The 13,244-nt window shown below is 40.0% G+C and overlaps 1 protein-coding gene across 3 annotated transcripts in view; it reads left to right on the top strand.

Annotated features, from left to right (window-relative positions):
* The window catches only part of WT1 (WT1 transcription factor), a 52,428-nt gene that overhangs the window by 21,254 nt on the left and 17,930 nt on the right, over positions 1-13,244 (top strand). For 2 of the 3 annotated variants that reach the window (XM_035121989.2, XM_035122069.2), the window contains exon 4: positions 4,132-4,209. The exons of the other annotated variant lie outside the window; for it this stretch is intronic. In XM_035121989.2, coding sequence (XP_034977880.2) covers positions 4,132-4,209 — 78 coding nt within the window. The remainder of the gene's footprint in view (positions 1-4,131; positions 4,210-13,244) is intronic. 3 annotated transcript variants of the gene reach the window in all.

The raw sequence follows: 13,244 nt of genomic DNA, 5'->3' as shown, positions 1-13,244 counted from the left end.
CAGCCAATGCACTCTGCTAATGTGTGGTGCCCATGACAGTTTCTCTTGTTTGCAAATGTGTTCATGGGTCCAAAAAAGGTTGGCGACCTCTGCCTCACTTAAATGATTGATTAAAATAGAAACTTTGAATTCTCAAAACTTAAGCAATACACCCCAGATTTTTACTAAACTGGCAAAAGGCACAATATCATTCAATTTTTGACACAATCTAAAGTGCCAACAGGGTAAATTTAATGGATGTTTTGGTAGGCACGAAAATAGTTGCACTGTGAAGGCTGTAGTGCAAAAACTGATATATAACTTATCCATTCTTCACCAGAATTTTCAAGATTTTCAACTCGGCAATTTTTGGAAGATCAGTTTTATATCTGATGCAATTGTTTCTCACTGTTTTTTAGAGTTTGGGTGGACTGTTTTCTTCTTTTAGAGTTCATTGAATTGATTTTATTTTTCTTAGAACATCCATATCTGTGTTTTGCTCAGTTTTTACCACGTTCAGTGTGTAGCTAGCTTTAAACTGTGAAGCAGCGTATGAATTTGTGTAATAAACAAACAAAAATTTGGTCAGATTATACCCCTCACTGGTTGCTTCTCCATACAAAGTATATACAAGTTGTCCTGACTGCATGACAAACAGAATTTTCAGGTTTTTTAATGACAGAATACTGAACGCTTAGCTAGAGTCAATAGTAGCCTATGGATCTATAATATTGTAGAAGTAGGAAAAGTGCAAAAGAATGCAACTATGACAAGGAGTTAGGAGCAGCTTCCAAATGAGGAAAGGTTTGAACATTTTAGGTTTTTTAGTTTAGAAAAATGTGAGCAAGGGAGGTCCTGATAGAAAACCATGAATAGTGTTCTCAAAGTGGATAGGGAGCAGTTTTCTCTCTACTGTAACCAGAATTTGAGGTGATTCAATGAAACTACAGTATTTTGCAGCAGATTCTGGAGAAACTAGGTACTTCACAAAAGCAAAAATAATGTATACAACTCACTGCTAGGTTAGATGGCTTTGAAAGGCAGTTAGACTGATTTTGCTCCATGAGTCTGTCAATCAATGGTTATTAGTTATGATGGCTACCTGGAACCTGCTTGTTCAGAAGCAACAGTCTGAGATGTATTGCCTTCCTTCATGACCTATTTGTGGTTTCCTATTTGTGGTATCTGGTTAGCCTCAGTGGGAAGCCGTATGCTGGACTAAATGGATCCTTGCTTTGATCTAGCAGGCTTCTGCTTAGGTTCTTAAGATACTGTAACCTGTGCCTGACTTCAAAAATTGTCCTGATTTCTAAATCCTTTTGACAATTGCCTTCTCCTGTATTTACATATATAAAATGGGTTTTCCATTCAAGCAAAAACTGCATATGATCTGGCTACTTCTGTCACTACAGCACTGCAAGATGAAAATGCTGACCTGGCAGAAATCTCCATTCAGTGTAACTCATAAAAATATATGATACATACAAGTCATTTCAGGGCCTGGCAGGGCCATCTTAAGCAGCCGTGGTGCCGTGGTGCGGCGGGTGCCCCCCCGCCCCATTTCCCACCGTGGCGGGCGGACGGGCTCAGTGCGCAGCGCGGCTGCCGGGCCGCTGCTGCGCGGCTGCCGGGCGGGCTCAGCGCGCAGCATGGCTGCCGGGCACTGCTGCGTGGTGGTCGGGCGGGCGGCCTCAGCATGCAACGCAGCTGCATGGCACCCCCCCCGGCGGGAGGGCACCCTGGCACCCTGCGCTACCCAGCCTGGCCGTAGGGCCGGCCCTGGGGCATGGGCCTGGAATCCTGAGTGGCTTTCTGCTGGTGACAAGATGAGTAAGTGTATTACTTGATGAAAAAGCAAATGAAGGAAAAAATGAGATCTTGTGGAGGAGGCCCTTATAAATGAACTGTCAAATGAAATAAAGTTAAAGGAAAATCTCCTGCTGTAAATGCACAAGTCTGGCGCTTCTAATAAAAATCAGGGTCCTGGAGGAATTAATTACATCAGCATTACAGGAAGAATTCATGGAATTGCAAAATGTAGTGGCACAGACCAGCACGAGCTGCTGTTGCAAATGGGGGAAACTGCAGGAGAGTCTTAACAATTTCTGAGCTGATATGCAGGACATTGTAGTCACATAATAGCAGTTTAGACACTCTCATGAATAATAGTATTCAGGGGTAATGACAAATGATATTACGCATACTTCGCAGCTGAAGTCATTTAACTTTATTTCTTTGCTTCTAAGGGTGTATATTAAAAGTGGTCCAGTGAAATCTGAAGAGAAAATGATATAAAAATATATATTTGAGTGAAATTAGTTCTAATTATATTTAGAAAGGTTTGGTGATTTATAGTGGGGTGTGTGTGTGTGTGTTTGTGTGTATCTATCTCTACTGCTATCTATCTGTATCTCAAAATTCACAGTGAATGGCCAGCACAGCAAGACTTTCCCCAGAATAATGTTTTCTGATAACAAAGAACACGGGCAAATGGATGCCTGATAGCAGAGCAGGGCTATGTGCAGGCTGCAAGAAAGTCTTGAGGTGCCTGATATGGCCCTGGGGCTTTATGTTGTCTTACCCCTGATGGAAGTATGAATGAGAATCATTGAAGGGAACTTCTTTTCCTTCATCAGGAAGGTTCCTTTAGCAACTTGTAAGAAAGTTGATCTTAGCTGTTTGTACATCAGTACTTTTCTCCTAAGAGCTCCAAGGAAATGGGAGCATTTCCATGAAATAATTAGCCCTCTGAAAGAACTATGCAGTAACAGGAGCACCAGCTGCGACTGTGGGTGCCCGGGGCCGTGGGTGCCCATGCAGCATGCATGACCCTAGATCCGAAATTTGTAGGTGCGCAGCCCCTCCGTGAGTAATTTTGTGGGTGCTTGGACACCCAGGGCCTCAGGGAGTTGGCACCTATGTGCAGTATTTGCTTGGATCACTACAGTACTAACCTGCTGTTATGAGGTGGAAGTGTCCAATGACAACCATGTAATTGGTCTTGCAGCTACAGTGTTTTAGTTCTCTTTTTTAAAAATAGAAACATTTACATACCACCTTTTGCACACATCAATGCTCAAAGAATAGTCACCAGATATTATATTAATAACATTAAGATGATGTTGTCTAAGAAAGTTTTAATAATAATAAAACTGAAACAATAAAAAGCATTTGTGTTCAAAAACTTCACAGCTTGTCCACACATGGTGGAGCCCAGTTTGAAGTTCAGGTTCTTATGGGTTTTTTTTTTTTTACTTGGAGTCAAGTTACTTTTTGAAGCAATATTAATCACCTATCCCTATAGCTGTTTCAGTTAATTAACTATTGCAGTCTTCATTGAAGAGTAAAAAAAATATAGGTGGAACTGAGCTAACAAGCCCCATCAGTGGAAGCCCTGCAGAAGGACTTCTGCTTGCCATTATAGGGCTTTCCTTCCTCTCCTCCTCCATACCCCCACACCCCTAAAAGTTGATGAGGAGGGATCCTGGAGAACCCCTAGAACATCACAGTCATAGCTGCCAAGTTATCCCTTTTTTTAAGGGATTTTCCCTTATGCTGAATAGGCTTCCTCGCGAGAAAAGGGAAAACTTGGCAGCTATGCATCACAGTGGGGAAGGAGAGGGGGGTTCAGATCAAAAGAGCATGATGCTGAATTCCACCCCAGCTCTCCCAAAGCAATAAATTGCTGTTATGGGTCTATAAATACTGTAATTTAATTGCATGTAATGTTTTTCTTCTTTGCAGAACTAATTTCGTTATATCATATTTTATGTACATTTAAAAAACACTATAAGGGAAGTATTCAACGAAGTGTTACTCTGAGTAGACCCACTAAAATTAATGACCTTAACTTGTTCATTAATTTCAGTGAGTCTATTCTAAATAAAGCTTAGTTGACTGCCACCCTGAAAGTAGTATGATATATACTCCTCTGATATTCTTCTCTTTTATTATTCTTTTCTTTCTTTTTAATTCAGCCTTACAGATAAGCACCATGTTGGCAAACCAATAAGTTACTTTAAACTGGTTTACCTTTATTTTTGAATTTTTTTTAAAAAAAGAAGAAAATAAGAATATTGCTTCTCAGTTAAAACAAATTGTTTGAACTGGATCACATAACTTTAGTTCTAACTTTAAATATTTTTATAACAGTGACAATTTATACCAAATGACCTCACAGCTTGAATGCATGACATGGAATCAAATGAACTTGGGATCTCAACTTAAGGGGTAAGGTTTATGTTTATGTTTTGTTTCTAAATCAATCTTATATTGCAGAATTATGAATTTTTTAAAATAAAACAACTTATCAAAATATTAAACTTCTTAAGCATGTGGATATTTGTCACTGACATCCTGGCTGTTTATGTTTTTGTGTGTTAGATTTTGAAATGCTCAATAAAACAAAAATTTTTCTTGAGCGTGTTAAGCAGTTAAATTGCACAAGAGAACAATATAATCTAATTTGTTATGAGCTAGAATATTTTATATAACACATTATAGACGTGGATTGCATTCATTTTATAACTGAAAAAAATATGGAGCAGTCATAAGCACTTCTGATAATCATGCTTTCACTTACACTGGTGTAATCTTGTAGATTTCCAGTGTCCACTGATGCACAGTGAAATCTTATTTATGTCTACTCAAAAGTAAGTCCCATTGAGTTCAGTTGAACTTACTCTCAGGTAAGAACATATATGACTGCAGCCTGATAGTCCCATAGATGCCTTGGCTGGACAGCATTCATTCATCGATGTGGATGGTGTTCTGGCCTACCAGTCTTTTTATTTTTGGGGTGATTTTCAGAACAGCGGCACTATTTTTCACCAGCATTTCTTAACAAAACCATACACCTTGAATAAATTTGCAGCTCTTTGGAATAACTCAATAAACGTCAAAACCTGTGCCTACTGCATCCAGCCTTCCCAAAACTGCAGGGCTGTGTCGGAGAGAGTTGGCGAGATGGAGAGTACCTAGGATGAGGGCCAGCATACAGAAAAATAAGATTTGGGCATAGTAACCACATAGAAAAGGCCAGGCTGACTATTGCCTAGTATAAACCCAAGCCTGACCAGGGATACCAGATGTTGGGGTCTGGGTGATGCCTGGGGTTGGGGAATTGAGTTCTCTGGGTTTGGAATGGACCCAAGTGCTAAAGTTCATCAGTTTGGAAAGGGTGTGGAGGCACGGTCCAATACAACAGGATTTTATTCACTTATGATACAGAACAGAGGGTGGACAGGTGGGGAAAACCTTGTTTGGCCCTTTAATTTTCTGTCAACTGGCCCCAAAGAGGGGAAACCCTAAGCCTGATCTAGAAGCTTTTACAGCTTTGCTAGGTCAGAAGAGACCAGTGGTCTGCTTGGACGGGCTGTGTCACTCTGGAGCCTGAGGCAGGACTGTGGGCCTGGAGATGGTCTGTGGCCTTGCTTGCTCACAAAAAGAGCAACAGAGCTCAGGTCAAAGCTACAGTGGCTCCCGGATCCAGCCACAGTGGCTCCTGACAGTAACAATGCCACAGCCCACGCTTTCCTTTTCTCCATCCCTTTCCACATGTCTTATTTTAATCTTCCTCTCCATTTCTTTATACTTTTTCCATCTCTCATGTCCTTTTATTACCTTGAATTCTCATAGATCTTACATCCTTTGCCTTTGCTTTTCCGCTGTCCCTCCCATTTTCCTTAGCTTCCTCCCTATGGACCAGACTGTTGTTCTCTCCCACCTGTAGGGAGTGGGCTCCAGTCTGGCCACTGCTTGCCCAGAAATTGTTTCCTGTTACCCTGGAAGCAGGAAGTCCTTCTTGAAGGAGCCGCATGCTACTAAAGATATTTGATGAGGCTGCAGGCAGGATATGGGGGCTGTTATGGACAGTGCGCTCCTTTCTTTCCTGAAGTTGGAACAGAGTGGGGAGATGAAGGTCATTATAAGTATAGCAATCAGAGGACAACTCATAGAACTTAATGTTGGCTAGCATGTTTTGGTGGAGTAGAACCTTTCGACTGTGTGAGTTATGGTGGTGTGTAGATTTGAAATCAACATTTGAGAGAAAATAAGAAAATGCATTTTCACAAATATATAAAAAAAGATTCACTATATTTTAAATAATTATAATTGCTTTATTTTCATTTATATGCAATTGCTTTTTTCTGGCAAGGTGTTTACTTGCATCTTCTGAGAGTAAAGCTGTAGTATTTTATTTTATTTTTTAAAAGATGGATCAGTAGTACCTCTGGTTACGAACTTAATTCGTTCCGGAGGTCCGTTCTTAACCTGAAACTGTTCTTAACCTGAAGTACCACTTTAGCTAATGGGGCCTCCCGCTGCTGCCGTGCCGCCGGCACATGATTTCTGTTCTCATGCTGAGGTAAAGTTCTTAACCCGAGGTTCTACTTCCAGGTTAGCAGAGTCTGTAACCCGAAGTGTTTGTAACCCAAGGTGTTTATAACCCAAGGTACCACTGTAATCGCTAATAGCTGGATTCTTCTGGTGTTAGCATGTTGAAAATAATTTTGGTTTGAAGAAGAGCAAATTTCCTTATTCTATCTTATAACAATATTTATTTGTGGACTGAAACCCCACAGTTCAAACAGCCTAGCTGCAACTGGAAGAGTTAGGCTCACTTAGTCTCATTGAGACCAACGTGCGTTAAGTGCACATTTCTCTGTTGGAATTCTTCCACTCCCTCTCATTTGAGGTTTTGAATAAGTTTTTCCTGACTATGCTTTGTGTATTTGTTGAAACCAATCCCTAACAGAAGGATGAAAAATTAGATCTGAGCATTCCCCATCCACACGTAATCAATTATTGTCAAGAGAATCTTTCAAAAAAAAAAAAAAAAGTGGGAAGGGAGACATAAAGATGAAGAAAAAGTAGCTGCTCATCCTGGTCTCCCCCCAAAAATCCAGCATGTGCAGACATAGTATGTACTTATTATACAGAAGCCCTGGAATGAGCTGAAAACTAAATAAGGATAGAGTGTAAGTAATGTGAGTTTGACATGACACTAAACAGAAATGGATTAACCTATAGTGCAAGAGATATCCTAACATGTCACTGGAAATCTTAACCAAAATGTATACTATCTAATTATGGGGAGGTAGCATTATTAGCTAACACTCTTATTCAGTGCTACTTGTTTCAAATGATTTAGCATTGCATATGCTAGCAATTAAAAAAACAACAACACTTTTTCTATTTCAACTCATTTTCTGTGTGTTGGACACCAGGAGTCCCCCCCCTTAAAAAAGAAAAGGAAATAAAATTGGGCCAGTAAGCAAATTTACAGTGAGAACAGTATGATGGAGCCCATTGTTTATGTTGCTATGGCAGCACTGAGAAAATGTGTCATTTATTATATGGAAACTGCTACATATAAAGTCACGCTAGGATGACTGAAAATCGAAACCTGTAGTTATCTCAGTGGTATGGTTGCAATCCGTTGCAAATAAACGGAAGCTAATGATGCTACTTATTCATCCTGGTAAGCTTATAAAAACAAATAAGCCCTACTCCTAGGATGTAGCAAACTGTTATATCCGCTCTTGCAGGGCTTGGTAACCCTGCAACCCTCCAGATGTTATTGAACCACAAATGCCATAATCCCTGATTATGCTGGGGCTGATTGGCTTGTTGGCTGGGGCTGATGGAAGCCCAACAACATATGGAAGACCACAGTTTCCCCATCTCTGCTGGATAGTTTGAGCACAGATGGGAATAATATTAACAGCACATACCTCCAACTGATTCTTAAGGATTCTTAAGCTACTTCCTTGGTGAATGTTATTGTATGACCCATGTAATGTGTTTGCAGACTTGCATGAGCCCCTGTCAGGCAAAAATGCAGGATAGAAATAAATAACAACAACAATAACAACAATGTACACTTGTATCCCATTCAGATATGGTACTTGTTACATTGCAAAAGAAAAAAGAAAAAAGTGCAGGATAAAATTCACATTAAATAGTAATGTAAAATGTAATGGTATCATGGTAATGAACTGAGGCCAATGTTTCCAGTGGTACTTTTGAGTCAAAGCTGCCAAGTTCTCCCTTTTTAAAAGGGAAATTCCATTATGCTGAATAGGCTTCCTCGCGAGAAAAGGGAAAACTTGGCAGCTATGACTTTTGACATCTGGCATGTAACTCACAGGAGAGAGAAATCAGAAAGAATAACCAGTTTCTCAACAATCCATCACATTACATGGTTTTGATTTTTTTTTTAAATCCCAATACAATACCCACGTCTGCCTCTTTTTTTGGAGACCATTTCAGACTTTTCTCTTTCATTGTCTGCAATTTCCTCTTTAGATATGAAGTTTTGTCTCTTCTAGAGAAAATATCCTGCAAAATGAAGAAGCATATAAACTTTGTCTGAGATCCAAGTAATTAAAGCAAGGAAGAGGTTACTCTTTAGGGATCTGAGTGGTGGTGGAGGAGGAAACCCCCTGGCTTAAACAGAAATATTGAAAGTAGAATGAAGACAATAAATGGCATTCTACGCATCCATAAGTGCAGACTTTTAGCAGTGATGCGACCTGGGTTGCTTAGGACAAAAAAGCAAAGAGAAGATGGAATCATGATGAACGATCTATGGTAAAGTCAATTTAAATGTTTTGGTATAGGCCAAGATTGTAGAATCTGTGGAAAATCAGAGCTAGACATAGCCTCATCGTTGGTAATATGAGCCAAAATAGTTATCTGTCTTCTTTGGCTGAGAGAGTTACAAAACACAGCGCCTTCAGTTTCAGTTGCCATGAACATAAGCTACTCTTCCTAAGATTTACATCTTTAAAATATATGGGCTGTTCATAAGGGATTCCCAGGAGTTTAGTATTTCAGATGTTTCCCTCCTTCTTGAAGAACTTAATGAATATTGGCATCCTTCTTTGCATTGAAATGTGTGGCTTCTATATATCTCTTCACAGATTATAGCCTTTATATACTTGCTGTCATTTCCCCACGTGATTCCTATGTGATTTCCTTCCCATACTATGCTGCAACAAATGATTGAAAAGGCTTTCCAAATCTGAGAAAACAGCTGCCATTGGGGTGTGATGCAACACAAAATGGTTCCATGGGTGTGGCACAACGCACAGTAGATACTGTGGAGGCGCAACCACATCAAAAAGAGCAGAAAAGGAGATGGGAACATAAAATGGTGTGGGCATATCACCCACCCAATGTCAGCAACCTCATTAATTAGTGGGAAAGGTACCCAAATCAGCCACTGCCACACTCGCTCAAAGAGAGGAGCTCTTTGCAACTCTCCTCTGTTCAAAACAAATGGGAAGGTGGGTGTCCAATCCTGGAATCCAGTGAAGTGTGGATATGTTTAATGGGGTGTGTTCAATGTAGAAGAGTCTGAGCCTGTGCAAACTGGAACTGGGCAGGAAGAGCTAACATGTTATCATGTATTTTTGAACCATAAACAACTTACCGAAGCCACACACACCCCCAACGCTATATCCCTGTCCGGCAACTGCGCTCCTCAGATTCAGCACTGCTGAGAGGATCACCTGCCCTAGAAGAAGTTCCACTTAGAAACTGGGCTTTTAGTGTTGCAGCTCCAGGTCTTTCGAATTAATTATGAGATAGGCGTTCAGTGTTTGCACCTACGGAAGATATTTCCCTGAGGTGTGATCCAATCATTTGTGAAAAATTAATTGTACATCTATAGAGTTTGCAGAAATGGTTTAAATTGTTTTTAGAATTTGGATTGATCTTACTTTTATTGTGTTGCACACTGCTTTGATGGTCTCAATCTGCGAAGAGGTTTATAAATTTGGTAAAACACTGTATATATATATTCTGAGACCTTTCACCATAAGAAGTACTAGCAGGCATGCTGGTGTCTGTGGGCACTGCATCGGTGACACTGAAATAGTAGCAAGTTCATGTACTCTGTTGTGAGTAAACCTTAAACACAGATCAAGTGATGTATATGACATTTGGTAAAACCACGCATGCACAAATGAGATGTGTTTTTCAGGACCCTAACCCTGCTGCTGAGACTGTGATGTCATAGAACCAGAGTTATAATGGACCCAAAGGATCATGCGGTCCAACTCCCTGCAATGCAGGAATCACAGCTATATTGAACTGTTTTTAATACTGATTCTTAAATTGTCCAAACCTACCCTGAGACCTGCTGGTGAAGGGTGGGTAATAAATTCTTTTTTTTATTAAAACAATACACTCCAAATATAATTAATTCACATGACCCTAAAATTAAATTGCAATTAAACCAAACCATTCATTTTGTGTTTGACAAAAATGCATTTAAAATTATGTTGATGACTTATTATTTATTAAGTGCATGATATTCTAGATACAATTAAAAACAAAAGCCAAGCCCTTGCCAGTGGTGAAACGGTCAATGAACAGCAGTGGGAGTAATAACAAAGAGCTACAGAAGGAAATGATATGTTATTGTAAAGGAGGTTCATCTACTGCTTCTTTTTCATAATTTATCTGCTAACCTACCACTTTAAGCAACCCTCTTTTATGCTACACACACACACACAAGTAGAAACTAGGATTCCCTGCTCTGTGAATAAGTTATTATATTTCTACTGCTGAGATTTCTAGTTTTTATAAATGCTGTGTGGGCAGAGCAGTTCTAACAAGGGACTAGCGAGGTGTCGAGTGGCAAATTTACTGCTGCCTCTCCAGTTGCCTCCTGCTGGCCAGGCAGAAAGGTTGTGAAAGCAGTAGTTTTTTGGGTTTTTTTGCTGTGTCAGCTCCAGGATGGCATATCGGAAGGAGACATGAATCTAGCAGATCCAAACCTCTGGTGCCCTCAGTCCCTGACCCCACTCATTCCCTGTTTGGCAGTTTTCTGCTGGATTCTGCCCACCCGGATGAAGCTCATACCTTTCACTGTGGCAGAACCTGCCTCCCCACCCGGCACCACTTCTCTCTGCTGGTGCCTGTGCCAGCCTACCCCTTCCCCAGCCTTCAAGTGGGGCTATGGATTTTCTCTTTTTTTAAAAAAACAACAACCCCCAAACAATATACAATATATATTTAAATAACTGTAGAGGTTCAAAGCCACATATTAATCATAAAGCGGAACACACAAGGGCTTATCAGCAATGTTTTACACTCTTTCCCAGGGATCAGCAACCTTTTTCAGCCGTGGGCCAGTCCACCATTCCTCAGACCATGTGGTGGGCCGGACTATATTTTGAAGGAAAAAAATGAACAAATTCCTATGCCCCACAAATAACGCGGAGATGCATTTTAAATAAAAGCACACATTCTACTCATGTAAAAACACCAGGCAGGCCCCACAAATAACCCAGAGATGCATTTTAAATAAAAGGACACATTCTACTCATGTAAAAACATGCTGATTCCCAGACCATCCGCGGGCCGGATTGAGAAGGCGATTGGGCCCCATCTGGCCCACGGGCCTGAGCTTGCCTACCCCTGCTCTTTCCAGATAGGTCATGCTGAAGTAACACATGTTCACAGATGTATACCGCCTTTTCTTTATCTTGATTTTACTGGAATGGGAATGCATGCAGTATCCTCTGTTCACAACAGGGCTTTCTCACCTCCTTCCTATCCCATCATAGCCTGGCATGGCTTTTGAAAAAAAGCTGGTCTTTAAAAAAGATCTTATTCAATCTAAGCCAAAAAAGGAAGAGGTGTATTAAATCTATACAACACTGCCAATCTTTGACAATTACTTTCTCCCATGGTAATGTAGTTTAAACACTAATGACCCAACTACATTTCCGTCATCTACTACTTTTTTCCATGGTTATGGTGGTTCCACTTGCAAAAATAAAAGTTTTGGTTCTTTACTTCTTCAAATTGGTGACTTCCCAACATGATCAGCATGTTAAAAGGATTTCCAGAACACTGACTCCCAGCAAATGTCAAGTACCTGCCATCATAAAATTTTCTGGGAGCTGCCTGGTGCTGTTTCCAAACCTGAATATAATTCAAATTAGAACTCAAAAGGCAAAGACTGCAATAAGCAATAGGTGCGGATCAGGATATGCATGAGCAGAACCCCATTCCCAACTTCCCCTCCCCAGTAGAGCTGTTCTTTGGGCGTTGCATAGGTGGTTTTGCAACAAGATTGGATGGGGTGTTGGGGGATGAAGCAGAAAGGGGGAAATGGAGAAGCTAATTTAATAGGTACAATTAGCGGAGCTCACTGAAAGCAATGGGCTTAAGAGAACCTAACTCTGTTCTAGACTGTGGCACTGGCCTTGTTTGGGCAATGAGAATGCCTCAACAGAGTTTTATTTTTTCTTTAACAAATGTAAATAATCTTCACAATGCATCTGCATTATTACCAAAGAAACCAGCAGTGTATATTTTTCAGTGCTATGATGACAATTATTTTAAATAATCAGTCATATTGAACATCATTTCATTATTTTCCTAAATGAAAGTGGCATATTTCCCGTGCCTCACATTTTTGGCTGCTTCTCCATGCTAAAATCCTGATCTCTTTCTTGAACTGCTATTAAGTTATGGCTTAATGTGGTATCTGTTCTGTGTAATCTCCCCCCACTTCTCCCCAACTGTTTAAAAAACATCCAGGGTTGATGGTGATGAATCACTCAGTTTTCATATTTTATGCTGATCTTTGCTGACTTGCCTCTGGGTTCTCTAGAAAAAGCTTAGTACATCTTTATTAACCTGGGGCTCTGGTTTATCCATCTTATGAACAATGCCAGTGCAACAAAATAAAGGTTGTGGAAGGAAGTAATTCAAGGATTCCTACTTTTCAAATATCTTTTTATGATTTTTTAAAAACAAAGTTGTCATGATTCTTCAGAGCGGCTCTGTTTTTCATCACACATTTTATTATATAAGATATACATTTAAATAGCCTTGGACGTACTATATACTACTATTATGCTCAATCATTTTACATTTCTTCTGTCCCAAGGATCAAGGATTTCCTGGTTTTCTAAGCAGAGAAATATATAATGCTTGCTTAACATTTTTGGGGTATTTTTTGTTTCTCGGTTGTGAATGCATCTTTTTTTAGCACTTGAAATAAGGTGTTCAAACTGTTTGAATTGGCAGTTGTGTTTTATACTGCTCTAGGTTATTGTGGGCTATTGCAGTATAATCCAAGCTGTGGGTTGTATCAAAATAAGACATACTCTGAGTAGACCAATTGAAACCAATGGACTTAAATTTATTACATCAGTATCAACGGGACTAATTTTGAGTAGGACTTAGTTGGCTACAGACTATTTATGCTGTGCTGTTGCAAATATAGTATTCATCTT

Source organism: Zootoca vivipara, chromosome 1, assembly GCF_963506605.1.
Source record: "Zootoca vivipara chromosome 1, rZooViv1.1, whole genome shotgun sequence".
Classification (NCBI taxonomy): domain Eukaryota; kingdom Metazoa; phylum Chordata; class Lepidosauria; order Squamata; family Lacertidae; genus Zootoca; species Zootoca vivipara.
The sequence above is the reverse complement of the archived record's forward strand: the minus strand, read 5'-3'. Positions and strand labels throughout refer to the sequence as shown.